Below are 14,477 nucleotides of genomic sequence, written 5' to 3' on the forward strand. Positions count from 1 at the left end.
AACCCATGTATCCAGGGCCCCGTGTCACTGAACTTTACTGATGCTAATCCATCGTTTTCACATAGTCATTCAATACTGCACCATATTCCTGTTTTTGCTGATGTTAAACAATTCCCTCATGAGTATCTATGTGGTTGGGCTTTTCTTTCTTGTTGCAGATTAGTTATGCTGCTTCAAGCAATTTATTCAATGACAGGACGAATTTTCCATCATTTTACCGGACGGTTCCCACAGATGAAGTCCAGGCAGCAGCCATGGTGTCAATGGTGAAGACATTTCAATGGAACTGGATGGCAGTGATTGGGACAGACAACATGTACGGCCGAAGGGGAATAGAACACTTTACCAAACTTGCTTCTGGAACTGGGATTTGCATTGCATATGAGGAATTGATTCCCTTGAATTTACCTGGCTCCACATTTCATAGAAAAATGGTGTCAGTCATCAAGAACATTATCTATTCACGAGTTAACATCACAGCTGTATTCGCTGATGAACATTATGCCCAGACACTAATGACAATAATCCTTGAGCAAAATGTGACAGGTAAAGTGTGGATTGCCAGTGAGGCTTGGGTCACCTCTGAAACAGTTGCTAGCTCCCCAAACATCTCAAGCATAGGGACCATTCTAGGTGTGGCCATTAAAAGTGGCCATATACCTGGCTTTGAATGCTACAAATCTGCAGCACTGGCCGTCAGGGACCTGCCCAGTCTGAAATCTAAGAGATGTGGGAGTGAAGGGAAACTTCTGAAAGCAGAGTGTAATGAATGTCTAACACAATCTGTTGATGAAGATGCTGACGGTGATAGTGAAGACCTACAGCGCATTTCGTTTAATGTCTATGCTGCAGTCTACACTGTGGCCCATGCACTCCATCGCCTGCTCCACTGTAACTTGGGGAACTGCAGTAGGAGCACTATTTACCCATGGCAGGTGAGTCTTGTGTAGTAAAGGCATCTCAGGGGGTCACTAATGGGATCAAATCTTTTGATCTAGTCTGAAGACTGAGGCAAGTAATTAATTGGAAAATAAAAACTCCTAATTTAATCATTGAAAAAATGCTCAAAGTGCTTAATATTGTTATTTGTTCTTTATAAAGAATGTTGTTACATTAGTGAATGTGTCAGGCATTCTACAGTATTAATTTGTTCTTTCGTGTTATTGATTGAAGTTAACTGTTGCTCAGACTAAGGGAGAGAATTTCCTTGCAATCATCAAATTGTACCATAGGAGTTCTAACATTCACCTAATCAGTCTCATTTGATAGATAGCATCTCTGAAATTTTTTTCATTCAAATGTGGGACATAGGCATTACTGCCCAGGCCAGCACTTATTGCCCATCTCCAGTTCAGCACTCCCTCAGCATTGCAAAGAGGTGTTGGCATGGATATTTGTCCAAAACTCTGAACTTTATCAAGAATCCATAATGGTGCTGACTCTCACTGGGTTTCAGCTCCCCCACTGCCTGAAGTTGGTATTTCTTAATGGGATACAGTTTCCCTCCTTTCACTGGAGTACAAATTCCACTAATATCAACTAACCTTCGATAGCTCACACATTTGGCTATTCTCCAACTATGTGTTAGGAGAGGGAACGTTTCTCAGATGTGCAGCATTTTTCTTACATATCTCAACATTTTTGTTAACTAAATATGACTCTTGGTTTCCATCCAGCTCCTCAAAGAAATTCCACAAGTTAATTTCACTCTCCATGGCAGAGTGATTTTCTTTGACAAATATGGAAACCCACCCACAGGATATGATATAATTAACTGGCAATGGAGAAGTGGGAATCAAATTCCTGACTTCAAAATGATTGGAGAATACATAGCACAGCAGAAGGAGCTTCGAATTAATACATCCCTGATCCAATGGAACACACCTCAGAATAAGGTAAAGGGTTTCTTCTCATCTCTCTCCCTCTTTTCTTCTCCCCCGCCCCCATATTTCCTTAAAAGATAAAATGGTCTCTGCCTCAACAACTTCACTTGTCAAAGCACTACATCATCAAGTAACCTCCAGTGTAAGGAAAACTCTACATTTCAATGAACCTTTTATCACATGCTGTTATAACTTTAAATTCCTCATTACTGATTCCCCAATCACAGGGAAGTCCTTTCTCAATTTACTTTACCAAAACTCATTGTCATATAAAAAAATTGTCCTTTTGGCTATCTCCATTCCAGTGGGAATGTTCCCAGCATTTCGAATCTGTCTTATCACTGTAGTTTCCCATTTTGGTGAATCTACATGAATACTAAATCTAAACACTTTTGTTACTTTTTAATGTTATAAACATTGCAAGAATCTGTACAGTAGCAACAAGAAGAGCAGAGAGGTTAGATAAGTGAATATTGGTGAGGTTAGAAGTGGCTTTTAGGAAAGCTTTGAAGACGACAGGACACATTTTCACGCACGAGTAGACATGCATGCATGAACTCAGATCAAAGATAAATTCATGGGGAATGTACTGTACTGAAGGAGCTGAAAATGATTACAAGGATTTTGAAGGTGGCACATTGAAGAACAAGGAGCTTGCAGAGATCAGAACCATTAGGAGAACCGAAGGTGAGGCAGTGTAACCTAGTAGTGCACCCATCAATCCTGTTCTGTCTTCATCTGAAGGAGGAGTTTTAACTCTTAATAATGCAAAGTTTATTATGTTTGTACTGTCAGATTCCTGGTTCCAACTGTTCAACTTCTTGTGAACCTGGACAAATAAAGATGGTGAAAGGATTCCATTCCTGCTGCTATGAATGTGCAGATTGTCCAGCAGGAACTTTTCAGAGTGATGGTGAGTCTAAGCATTTTCGTTTACACCAATCTACTGCTCAAAGGAGTCTTAGATACTAGCACTGAAGTGTCCAATGCAGGTGCTGTTTTTAGGTGGAAACAATGGTGTAGTGATAATAGTCTGGGGATTGGGGTTAAAGTCTTACAGCAGTTAATGAAATTTAATTTTAATTAATAAAGCTGGTCTCAGTAATAGCAAAAATGACAGCAATCATGTATTGTTGCAAAAAATCCATCAAGTTCACTAACCATTTAAATTTGACATCCTTACTCAATTTGAGTTACATGGGACTCCAAATCCAGAGTGAAGTTGATTGACTCTTAAATGCCTCCTGCAATAGCCAAGCAATCCATTCAGGTCAAGGGCAATTAGGAATGGGCAGCCCTTGCCAGTAATGCTCACAAGCTATAAACAAATATAGAAAACACTGTATTCAACTAAAGACCAATAAAATATTGAAATGGTCTACCCCCAATCGTTTTTATTATTTAGTCAAGGGATGAGTGTCACTGGCAAGGTCAGCAATCATCATCTAACTACACTTAAAGTGTTGCTTTCTCAAACACTTAACAGTTCACGTGTCCTGGGTTCACTCACAGTGGAGTTAGGAGGGGGGGGAGGTTTCAGGATTTTGATCCAGCAACACCGAAGGGGCAGTGATATGATTCCAAATCAGGATGATGCGTGACTTGGAGGAGAACTTGCATATGCGTATTCCAATGCATATTCTTCCTTTGTGCTTCTAGGTGTTTGAAATCATGAATTTAGAAGGTGCTGTCAAAGGAGCCTTGGCAAGTTGCAGTGTATCATGTACACACTATTGCTAATGTGAAATAGGGGTGGAGATATTTGATGCACAAATCCCCCTCGTATAGTAACAATGTTTCCCTCCTCCACACAGACAATCAGTGCATTCCGTGCCTGAAGAATGAATGGTCATTGCTGAAGAGTATTAAATGTCAGAATAAAACAATTGAGTTCCTACGGTGGACAGACACACTGGGTATCCTATTGGTCTCACTGACTACTGTGGGTCTTCTCATCATAGCGGCGATAACCAGCATTTTCATCATCAATCTGAATACTCCCATGGTCCAGCTGGCTGGTGGTAAAACCTGTCTGGTGATGCTGGTGTCCATGACCATCTCGTGCTGCAGTCTTTACTTGTTCATGGAGAAGCCAAACTGGTTGCTCTGTACCATCAGGCAGCCCATTTTCTCATTTGGTCTGACAGGCTGTCTATCAGCTATGCTAGTAAAGTCCTTCCGTGTAAGTGGCCTGTTAATAGGGTCCAGCTTTAGTGCACAATGGTGGCCTGGGGTTCTGAAGTATCTCGGGGTGTGTTCACTTGTTCTCATTCAGATCATTCTGTGTTCAGTTTGGCAGTCCACATCCCCTCCCTCTGTCTTTGCAAACTACAACATCTCTGTGACAGTAATAGTTGTGGAGTGTGATGAGGGTTCTGTGACTGGCTTTGGGCTACTAATGGGCTACAATGGTGTGCTTGCTCTTGCATGCTTCCTGTGCACATTCATGGTTCAAAGCTCAGCCAAAACCTACAACCTAGCACGGCACATCACCTTCGCTATGCTCATCTACCTCATGGCCTGGGTTTTCTTCATCCCAGCCCATGCCGCAGTGAAAGGCAAGTTTGTCTCCTCTATACAGCTGTTTACAGGTCTCGTGAGCATATATGGAATCATCACCGCCTACTTCCTGCCTAAATGCTACATTATCCTCCTTAAACCTGAGTTCAACAGTGAAACCTACTGTCGAAACCCGATGGTCAATCCTCCACCCAACACTGAATCCCAGTGACACATTATCCCTGCTCACTGCTGAGGATAATAATGACACCAATCATTACCTCCATTCATTTATTACTGTTGCCTTTAGGTTGTATCCCTCCAGTTCAAAACCATCTCAGATTACTCTTACAAGTGCCTATTCCTCACACAAACCGTGGGATTGGAAGGCTGGTTTCCCTTTCTACCCACCAGCCAATGGATGATCAATGGTTAGGGATCAGGGGTGGAAAGTCTGGCTTATGTTCCCCTCCCAAACCTAGGTTTACTGAGGGCATCACACACTTAATTTTAATCAGAGTAAAGATTGTGAATGTCAGTGAAACTTCAATAATCAATCTGTACCATGTGGCCCTCTATAAACCAGAGTTGAACAGCCAAACCTACTGTCAAAGCTTTATAACTGCACATGTGCTACAATGCTGCAGCATCAACCTTCTCATTCTAATAGAATGAGAATTTTAACACTGTGTCTCAGTCTAGTTAAGAAATCAAAACCTCAGCAATCTCAATTGCGCCAACTTGTCAGTCAACAGCCCCAACCCGAATCTTTGTCAACATCAAATCCTGAACCCTGTCAATATCAACCCAACAGCCCCAGTCTCAAACCCAGCTCCAATCCTGCGAATGTCAAATGCCCAAACCTACCCACTTCATTGTTGCTGTGCCCAGCATTTTGTCAGCCAGCTTCAACTAGTTCATTCTCACTAATCCTAGCTTCATCCTCACTCACTTTAGCACCCTGTACTCATCCACACCATTCTTAGTCCAAGAATCCACCTGTCAACTTCAATGAGTTGAACCCAGTATCATTCTAACCTCCCTCACAAATCTTACCCAGCCTATTAACTACTATTTATAAAGACATACTGCAAATTAGTTTCATAAAGTTTGAACAAATCTTAGATACTTCAAAACCGGAGAAAAGCATGTACTTCCTTAGGAGATGCAAGGTGAGTTGTAAAATGGATCCTCATCTATGGGGCTTGGATTCAAAGCTGACTATTTCTGACCCACAGGAGCCCACTGTTGTTCACCATTTAACATTCAGTAGGAAAATCAAGATGATCTTTGTCAATCTCTGCATATTCCAAATAAACTTAAGAAAAATGGAGTTCAGAGAGTGTGGTCTGTTAGAGAGTTTACCCAAGCAGTTAGTCAGGTTGTAACGTCAATTGCACACTTGTCAGTTCACTGTGTAATAGACTAGTATTGCTGTTATGGTCTAGAGAATGTTGTCTTCACCAACACAACTGCCAATTAATCTCCAAACTGTGACTGATGCAAACAGACATGCATTGAAGCCCAGAAGGATTTGGATTCTAGCTATTCAATTGTGATATGTTGTTTATTTTCTCCCCGACCTACAACTCAAAGAACAAGCTAATGGAATCCCAGCTGAATGTCAAGTTTACTAGTTATGGCACAAGATTCATGGCATTAGCACAACAGCAAAGTTTACTCTCGCAAATGTTAACTGGACTACCCTATTAGAATTGTGAGCAATTTATTTCTAAGTGTATATGATGCATGACATATCCAAATTGTGCATATCAGTAAGCGTGAAGGTTATATTAACAAACAGGATGAGAGTACAGCGACATTAGTTTACAATGCAAATAATATTCAAACCAATCAGCCAAAGCTATAGAAGTGTCCAAGTTTAACCTGCATACTTCCTCCAACAGATGCAATTGGAAAGTGTAGGCAAAACTTTACTCGATATTTAACCTATGATACACTTAGTCTGTGAGATTTTGATGCAATAGTGTTGAGGGTGCTTAAATCTCTACTTCACTCATGCTATATCTAACTTGGGAATGTTTGAGTGGGCTGTGTAACAAGAACTTTACTTTGTAGTTAATACATGCAGCATGCATGTCAATGCAAACTCCTCTAAGATAATCAATTTGTATCACCAAAGAAATAGGAGTAGACTATACAGACCCTTGAGCTAGTTCTGCCATTCAGTACAATTATGGCTTATCTCCTGCCTCAGCTCCACTTTCCCACCCATTTTCACATACATTTTGATTTCTTGAGAAACCTAAAAGCCTTAAACACATTTAATGATGCAATATCCATAACTCTCTGGGATAAACATTTCTAATGATACACAACTGAGTGAAGAAATCTCTACTCATCTCAGTGTGAAATAACCTCATTGTCTACCATGGAAAGCCCTTTCAGCATCTTTTATTTCAATGAGGTCACTGCTCTTCTCAACTTCAGATAATATTCAACACACCGTTGCTGTTCTGCTAACACCCTGTGCTCCTTATATGAGTACACCAAAGTCTGTGAAAGTTAACATTTGGAAGCTTCATGCATTTGAAAAAAAAATGTTTTTTCTAGATTTATAATATTCACTGCCCCACAATACTCTATCTGCCACCATTGCCCAGTCTTTAATCTGTCTCGATCACTTCTTTGTATTGTCACAGCTAACATTCTTACCTAACTTTGATTCATCAGTAAACTTAGATGCATTTGTCTAAGTCATTAATATAGATTTCAGATAGTTTAGATCCCAGCTCACATCCATGTAGCAATCCATTAGTTACAGCCTGCCATGCTGAAATTGGTCATTTATCTCTACGTTTTTTCCTGTCTGTTAACCATTCCTCCATTCATTCAAATATATTATCCCTTCTTCTTGCTTATTGACCTTTTTTTTGGTTCCTTACCAAATGTATTTTGGAAATCCAAGTGTATTATATCTACTTGCTCTTGTTTATCTACCCTATTATTTACATTGTTAAAAGATGTTAACAAATTTTATATATATGATATTTCCATTAAAACCAAGTTTATGTCACCTCCTCATACTCATATTTTGTAAGTGTATTTATTATTAACAATTAACAAAAAAAAATCATTTTCTCCCTCACAAAGGATGTGACTAGAAAAGTTGATGAGGGTCGAGCTGTGGATGTGGTGTATATGGACTTTAGCAAGGCATTTGATAAGGTTCCCCATGGTAGGCTCATTCAGAAGGTCAGGAGGAATGGGATTCAGGGGAACATAGCTGTCTGGATACAGAATTGGCTGGCCAACAGAAGACAGCGAGTGTTAGTAGAAGGAAAATATTCTGCCTGGAAGTCTGTGGTGAGTGGTGTTCCACAGGGCTCTGTCCTTGGGCCTCTATTGTTTGTAATTTTTATTAATGACTTGGATGAGGGGATTGAAGGATGGGTCAGCAAGTTTGCAGATGACACAAAGGTTGGAGGTGGTCGTTGACAGTATAGAGGGCTGTTGTAGGCTGCAGCGGACATTGACAAGATGCAGAGATGGGCTGAGAGGTGGCAGATGGAGTTCAACCTGGATAAATGCGAGGTGATGCATTTTGGAAGGTCGAATTTGAAAGCTGAGTACAGGATTAAGGACAGGATTCTTGGTAGTGTGGAGGAACAGAGGGATCTTGGGGTGCAGGTACATAGATCCCTTAAAATGGCCACCCAAGTGGACAGGGTTGTTAAGAAAGCATATGGTGTTTTGGCTTTCATTAACAGGGGTATTGAGTTTAAGAGTCGTGAGACCTTGTTGCAGCTCTATAAAACTTTGGTTAGACCGCACTTGGAATACTGCGTCCAGTTCTGGTCGCCCTATTATAAGAAAGATGTGGATGCTTTGGAGCGGGTTCAGAGGAGGTTTACCAGGATGCTGCCTGGACTGGAGGGCTTATCTTATAATGAGAGGTTGACTGAGCTCTGACTTTTTTCATTGGAGAAAAGGAGGAGAAGAGGGGACCTAATTGAGGTATACAAGGTAATGAGAGGCATAGATAGTCTCTGGCTATCGACTCTATTTCCCAGGGCAGAAATGACTAACACGAGGGGTCATAGTTTTAAGCTGGTTGGTGGAAAGTATAGAGGGGATGTCAGAGGCGGGTTCTTTACACAGAGAGTTGTGAGAGCATGGAATGCGTTGCCGGCAGCAGTTGTGGAGGCAGGGTCATTGGGGACATTTAAGAGACTCCTCGACACACATATGGTCACAGAAATTTGAGGGTGCATACATGAGCATCAGTGGTCGGCACAACATTGTGGGCTGAAGGGCCTGTTCTGTGCTGTACTGTTCTATGTTCTATGTTCTTTCCTGATGACTGCCATCCCTAGCCATTCAGTGTTGAAAATCTAAACATCTATACAGTTTTGTTTCTTACCTGGTGAATCTGAATTGCAGTTTTTGTAAGGGCTGTTCTTAACTGTGAGATAAGTAAATTGAAATAAAAGCAATGTTAGTTCACTGGTAGGTAGAGCTAGTGGTGAGGCTTTGCAGCATTGTCAGACGAGGGGTCAAGAGATTATGTAGATGTCAAAAAGGCTATTTTGAGTGCTTATGAATTGGTAGAGGTTGAGAAACAAAGGAGGTACTAGGTCAGACCTACGTTGAGTTCAAAAGAATTAAACCTAGTAATTTTAATAGATAGATGTGGGCCTTAAAAATAGATAAGATACATGAGGTTCTAGAGAGATTATTCTGCTGGAGGAGTCTAAAACCTACTTCCAGAGATGATAAGAATTCATGTGCATGGACAGAAAGTTCAAGAAGTGAGAAGAGTGGTAGAGATGGCAGATGAATATGCATTGGAACATAAGGCAAAGTTTAGCTTCTGACAGGAATTTCATCCTGTGAGAGACAGAAATTTAGAGAAGGGGAGATCCTTCACTACAAAACAAAGAGTAGTTCACACTGGAAATAGTTTATCACAGGTGAAAAAGGAAACCCAAGAGGGTGGAAACATGGTGAAAGGCTTCAGGGGTGTTTTCACTGTAATGGAGTGGGACACAAAATTACAGTGCCGATGGTTTAAGAAAGACACTGGGAAAAGGTGTTTTCACCGCCTGGAGGTTGGACACACAAAATCACAGTGCTGGTCATTGAAGAAAGGCACTGTGGGAAAATAGGCTAAGCCAGTGGGATTAGTAAATGTAGTAAATTAAATCCCAAGAAAATTCAAGGATCTACAGGAGAGTGCACAGCCTAGGCAGGGGCTGAGCATTGAGTTAGTGCCCGGTCTATACGTTGTCGGTAATGTTTACTCAGGAACAACAGGGGGACAAGGTTAAAAAGTTGTAATTTTGAGAGATATGGGAGCTAATCAGTCTCTAATAGTAACAGATGAACGTATTTGCACTCTTTCTGACGTTACCCAAGAGTGGTCATTTGTGGAATAGATGGACAGAAATTTAGCGTTCCCCTGTGTAAGGTCAAGTTGGACAGCCAAATTAAGACTGGGGAAGTAACAGTGGGAGTGATTGAGAGCTTGCCAGTTCCAGGAATACAGTTTGTTCTTGGGAATGATTTAGCAGGATCCAAGGTGGGAGTGACAACCCCTTGTTGTGGAGAAGCCAAAAGGAAGACCAGGAAATTGAAGAGTTAAAAAGAAAAATACCCTGGAATATTTCCAGACTGTGTAGTAACAAGATCATAAGTCACAAGAAGAAAAAACGAAAGTTAAAGATGAAGGAGTTGAAGTTCAATTAGCTGACACCCTGTTTCATGTAATGGTGCAGGAAAAACCTGAAAAGGTAGAGGATCAGGCGCGAGTGTTTAGTCCTGAAAGGCTAATGGACTTGCAAGAGAAAAACAAGACAATAAATATTGATGCACAATCAGAAAAGGAATCAGAATGTATTGCTAAAGGCTATTACCTTAAAGATAGAATCCTAAGATAAAATGGAGACCATGAAGGTTAGTGTCGAGGAGAAATGGGCGGAAGTGCACCAGACTGTGTTACAGACAGAAAGCAATATGGGTAGCACACATGAATTACCAGTAGGAGGTCATCTAAGTGTGAGGAACACTCAGGCTAAGGTACCTAAGCATGTCTACTGGCCTGGACTACACAAGGAAGTAGTTAAATTTTGCCATAATGTCACATGTAGGTGGGTAAGCCAGAGGCAATAATAAAACAAGCACCTTTGTTGCCAATTCCTGCATTCAAAGAACCTTTCACGTGGGTTGATTGTGTAGGTCCCCTCCCTGAAACTAAAAGTGGGAACTAGTACTTGCTAACCATAATGGATGTGTCTACCAGATTTCTGGAGGCAATTCCATTACAGATTATTAAGGTAAAATGGGTGGTGGAGGAGCTCAGAGGTTTCTTTACCTGGTATGGACTACCCAGAGAGATTCAGTCAGACCAAGGGTCTAATTTTATGGATGGGCTGTTTAAGGAAGCCATGGATAGCTTAGGCATACAGCACTTTCAATCAAGTGAATACCATCCTGAATCCCAGGGAGCTCTGGGAAGGTGGTATCAAGACCCTGAAGACCATATTAAGAGCATACTGTCAGGATTACCGAATGATTGGAATAAAGGTATCTCATTCATATTGTTTGCCATTAGAGATGCCCCAAATGAATCTATTCAGTTTACTCCCTTTGAGTTAATTTTTGGACATGAAGTTGGACTTACTACGTGGTTATTGGCAGGTACCTTTATCAGAGAAAGCAAAATAAATTTCTGCATTTGTAACACCAAATGGAATATATCAATTCAAAGTGATGCCCTTTGGAATGAAGAATGCACCAACCACATTCCAAAGACTCATGAACAGAGTTATGGCCGCATGAACAAATTGTGCAGTTTATCTGGATGATGTAGTGATCTTTAGCAAGTCACAGAAAGATCACATAATACAGTTGGCTGAGCTCTTTGAGCGGTTATGAGAATCAAAACTGGTAATAAATTTAAAGAAAACAGATTTCGCGAATGCAGAGGAGACATTCTTGTGAAATAACATCGGTCATGGAAGATTGACCTAGAGGAATGTGAAGGTGAAGGCCATCAAGGAATTTCCATGACCATCCTCGAAGAAAGAGCTACTTCAATATTTGGGACTAAACGATTCTACTAGAGGTTTGTTCCAAACTTCAGCATATGGTGGCACTGCTAACAGAGTTACTAAAGAAAAATACAAAATTTCGATGGACGAAACAATGCCAGGATGCATTTGAGAATTTAAAAGCAGTATTAACCACCACATCAGTTTTAGCTACACCAAAATTTTTGAAACTCTTTAAAGATGTAATCGATGCTAGCGATTTAGGAGTTGGACCTGTACAGTTATAGGAAGATGTTGATAGAATTGAATAGCCAACTGGCTACTTTCCAAAGAAACTCAACACCCACCAGCAAAAATACTCTACTATCGAAAAATAATTATTGAGTTTGGACAAGTCTTACAACATTTTAATGTTTACGTGATGAACAATGTGTCAGAGACTTTTGTGTACACAGACCACCATCTGGTTACATTCTTGGGAAGTTTTAAAGACAAAAACATGAAACAATTTCATTGGAGTCTTGTTACAGACTTAATTTACAAATTTCACCTGTTATGGGTCGTAAAAATGTGGTAGCAGTTGCGTAATCCTGGATTTAAAGGAAAAAGTGTAGATAAGATTTGACAGATTCCAATGTTATATATGTGTGCAGAACTTAATATGAAAAGTTTAACTTAGATTAATGACCTATGTATTTCATCGCAATGGGATTAAGAATCAGAAAAAAAAAGCCCATCTTTTCATTATGATCTTTTTTCTTAAGGTAGGAGGTGTGAAGTTGTTGAAGACATGTACTGTACCTTGAAGAGAGAGTGAATGCTGTGATTTCAAGCACCTGTGTATGAGAGTAGATGGCAGTCCCAGAGTATACTGGAAAATTGAAAATATGTAACATTTGGCTGCAAAATGGATACCTGAGTTTTGGTTGCTGTTTTGACAACAATTCAAATTTAACCAATCAGTTTAAATTATGCTCAGGATACTAAAATCCAATCAAGTTTGAATTTGTTGTTTTGCCAACATCAAACCAATGAGATGATCAGATGTTGGGGGATATAAAATGAGGACCTTTTGAAAATTGGGCAGAGAGCAACTGCCATTGAGACAGAAATGTATGGAGAGCTAACATCTTGCTCTCCAAGAAACTAGGAAATATTCCCTATTAAAGGTACCTTTTCATATGAAACATACTCACCGTAAAAAGACAACAATTCAGGGAGATCTTCAGCCAGTAGAGACACAGAAGACGACAGCAGCTGCATGGTTTTGAAATTAAGTTTATGCAATTTTAATAAGTGTCTTATTAGAACAGCATATTGTTAAACTGTTGGAGGCAGATAATAAACAGTGAAAATAGCTCCCTTACAGGAGACACACCTGTCGGATAAAGAACACTTGAAATTACGACAGGGTGGATTTGATCAGGCCTTTTTTTTCTTCTTTTAGCTCAAAAAGCAGGGGAGTTGTTATTCTTGTTCGGAAGAATTTCCCTTTCAAAATCCTAAATCAGATAAAAGACGAATCTGGACGATATATTTTGATTAAAGCCCTTATAAATGGAGAGGAATATGGGATTTTAAATTTGTACTGCCCCCCGGCACACCCCTTTAAATTTATAACGGAAGCCTTTTCAAAATTGATGGCTTTTGGTGCCCGTCATACAATTATAGGGGGAGACTTTAATTGTATTATGGATCCGGAAATAGATAGGATTCCCAAGAGTACAGCAGGAGTATCTCCCAGATCGAGACAATTGGTGGATCTGAACAAAGAATTAGGATTAGTAGATGTATGGAGATGTCTTCATCCACAGGGCAGAGATTTATCTTTCTACTCCAATCCACATAAATGTCATACCAGAATTGATATGTTTTTTGCCCCCTCGATTTTTTAAAATTCCATATCATCCTGTAAAATAGGTAGTATAGCAATTTCTGACCACGCTGCTATATATATGGAAACTAAGGCAAGGAACAATGGGACATCCCCTCGGCATTGGTGTATGGACTCCTTCCTAATGAAAGATAGTGAATTTGTAAAGTACTTCTCTCAAGAATTTAAAACTTTTTTAGAAATTAATTCAGGTATGGCTAGCAACCCATCAATGATGTGAGAGACCATCAAAGCTTACACGTGAGGTTTAATCATCTCCTACTCAGCGACCCAGAAAAAATTGAAGGGAGAACAACAGCGTCTGCTTGAAGCTCGCTTAAAAGCAGCTGAAACAGCATACACTGATAGACCTTCTATTATTAAATTGCAAAGGATTACGGCTCTTAGGACAGCTCTAACCATTACGCTTACTCAAACGGCTAAGAGGGAAATATTATTTGCAAAACAAAGGTTATATGAATATGGCGACAAACCGGGTAGATACTTAGCATTTCTTGCAAAGAAAAAAAAGGCCCCTCAGACTATTACATCTATCAAGGAAAGTACGGGTATTTTGACTCATGATCATAAAAAGATTAATGCTATCTTTAGAGAATTTTATTCTGAGTTATATAAATCACAGGATTGTGAAGATAGGACTAGGAGGATGCAGTTATTTTTTAAAAATTTGACCTTTACGGGCCTAACTCCGGAACAGGTATCGGTCCTAAATGCTCCTCTAACAGTCCAAGAAATACTTGATGCAATTAGGCAACTTCAGAGCGGTAAGGCACCAGGCCCAGATGGTTTTCAAGCTGAATTCTATAAAGAATTTACAGAAATATTGGCTGGTCCACTTATGGACATGTATAACTATGCATATAGTCCGGGCTGTCTCCCGCCTTCGCTGAAAGAGGCAAATATCTCTCTTATCCTTAAAAAAGGAAAGGATCCAGAAGATTGTACGTCATACAGACCAATATCCTTGCTAAATGTAGATTTTAAAATCCTTTCTAAAACGTTAGCACTGAGACTAGAAAGGGTATTGCCACATTTTATAAAGGAGGATCAGACGGGGTTTATTAAGGGCCGTAGATCATCCAATAATATTAGAAGGGTTTTGAATATGATTCAACCCTGTCATCAGGGAAAGATAGCAGGAGTAGTAGTTTCATTAGACGCGGAAAAGACATTTGATAGGGTTAAATG

General features: G+C 40.0%; 1 protein-coding gene across 1 annotated transcript; it reads left to right on the plus strand.

Moving 5' to 3' along the window:
* The first annotated feature begins 254 nt into the window (after positions 1–254).
* LOC122540104 (taste receptor type 1 member 3-like) lies at positions 255–5,991 on the plus strand. The gene is made up of 4 exons (XM_087980176.1): positions 255–935; positions 1,677–1,895; positions 2,679–2,796; positions 3,698–5,991. The coding sequence occupies exons 1-4, from the start codon at positions 255–257 to the stop codon at positions 4,612–4,614; spliced, it is 1,935 nt and encodes a 644-aa protein (XP_087836302.1). The 3' UTR covers positions 4,615–5,991.
* The last annotated feature ends 8,486 nt before the right edge of the window (positions 5,992–14,477 follow it).

Source organism: Chiloscyllium plagiosum, unplaced genomic scaffold, assembly GCF_037043375.1.
Source record: "Chiloscyllium plagiosum isolate Xiang-an unplaced genomic scaffold, Cpla_swu_hap1 HiC_scaffold_37, whole genome shotgun sequence".
NCBI lineage: Eukaryota > Metazoa > Chordata > Chondrichthyes > Orectolobiformes > Hemiscylliidae > Chiloscyllium > Chiloscyllium plagiosum.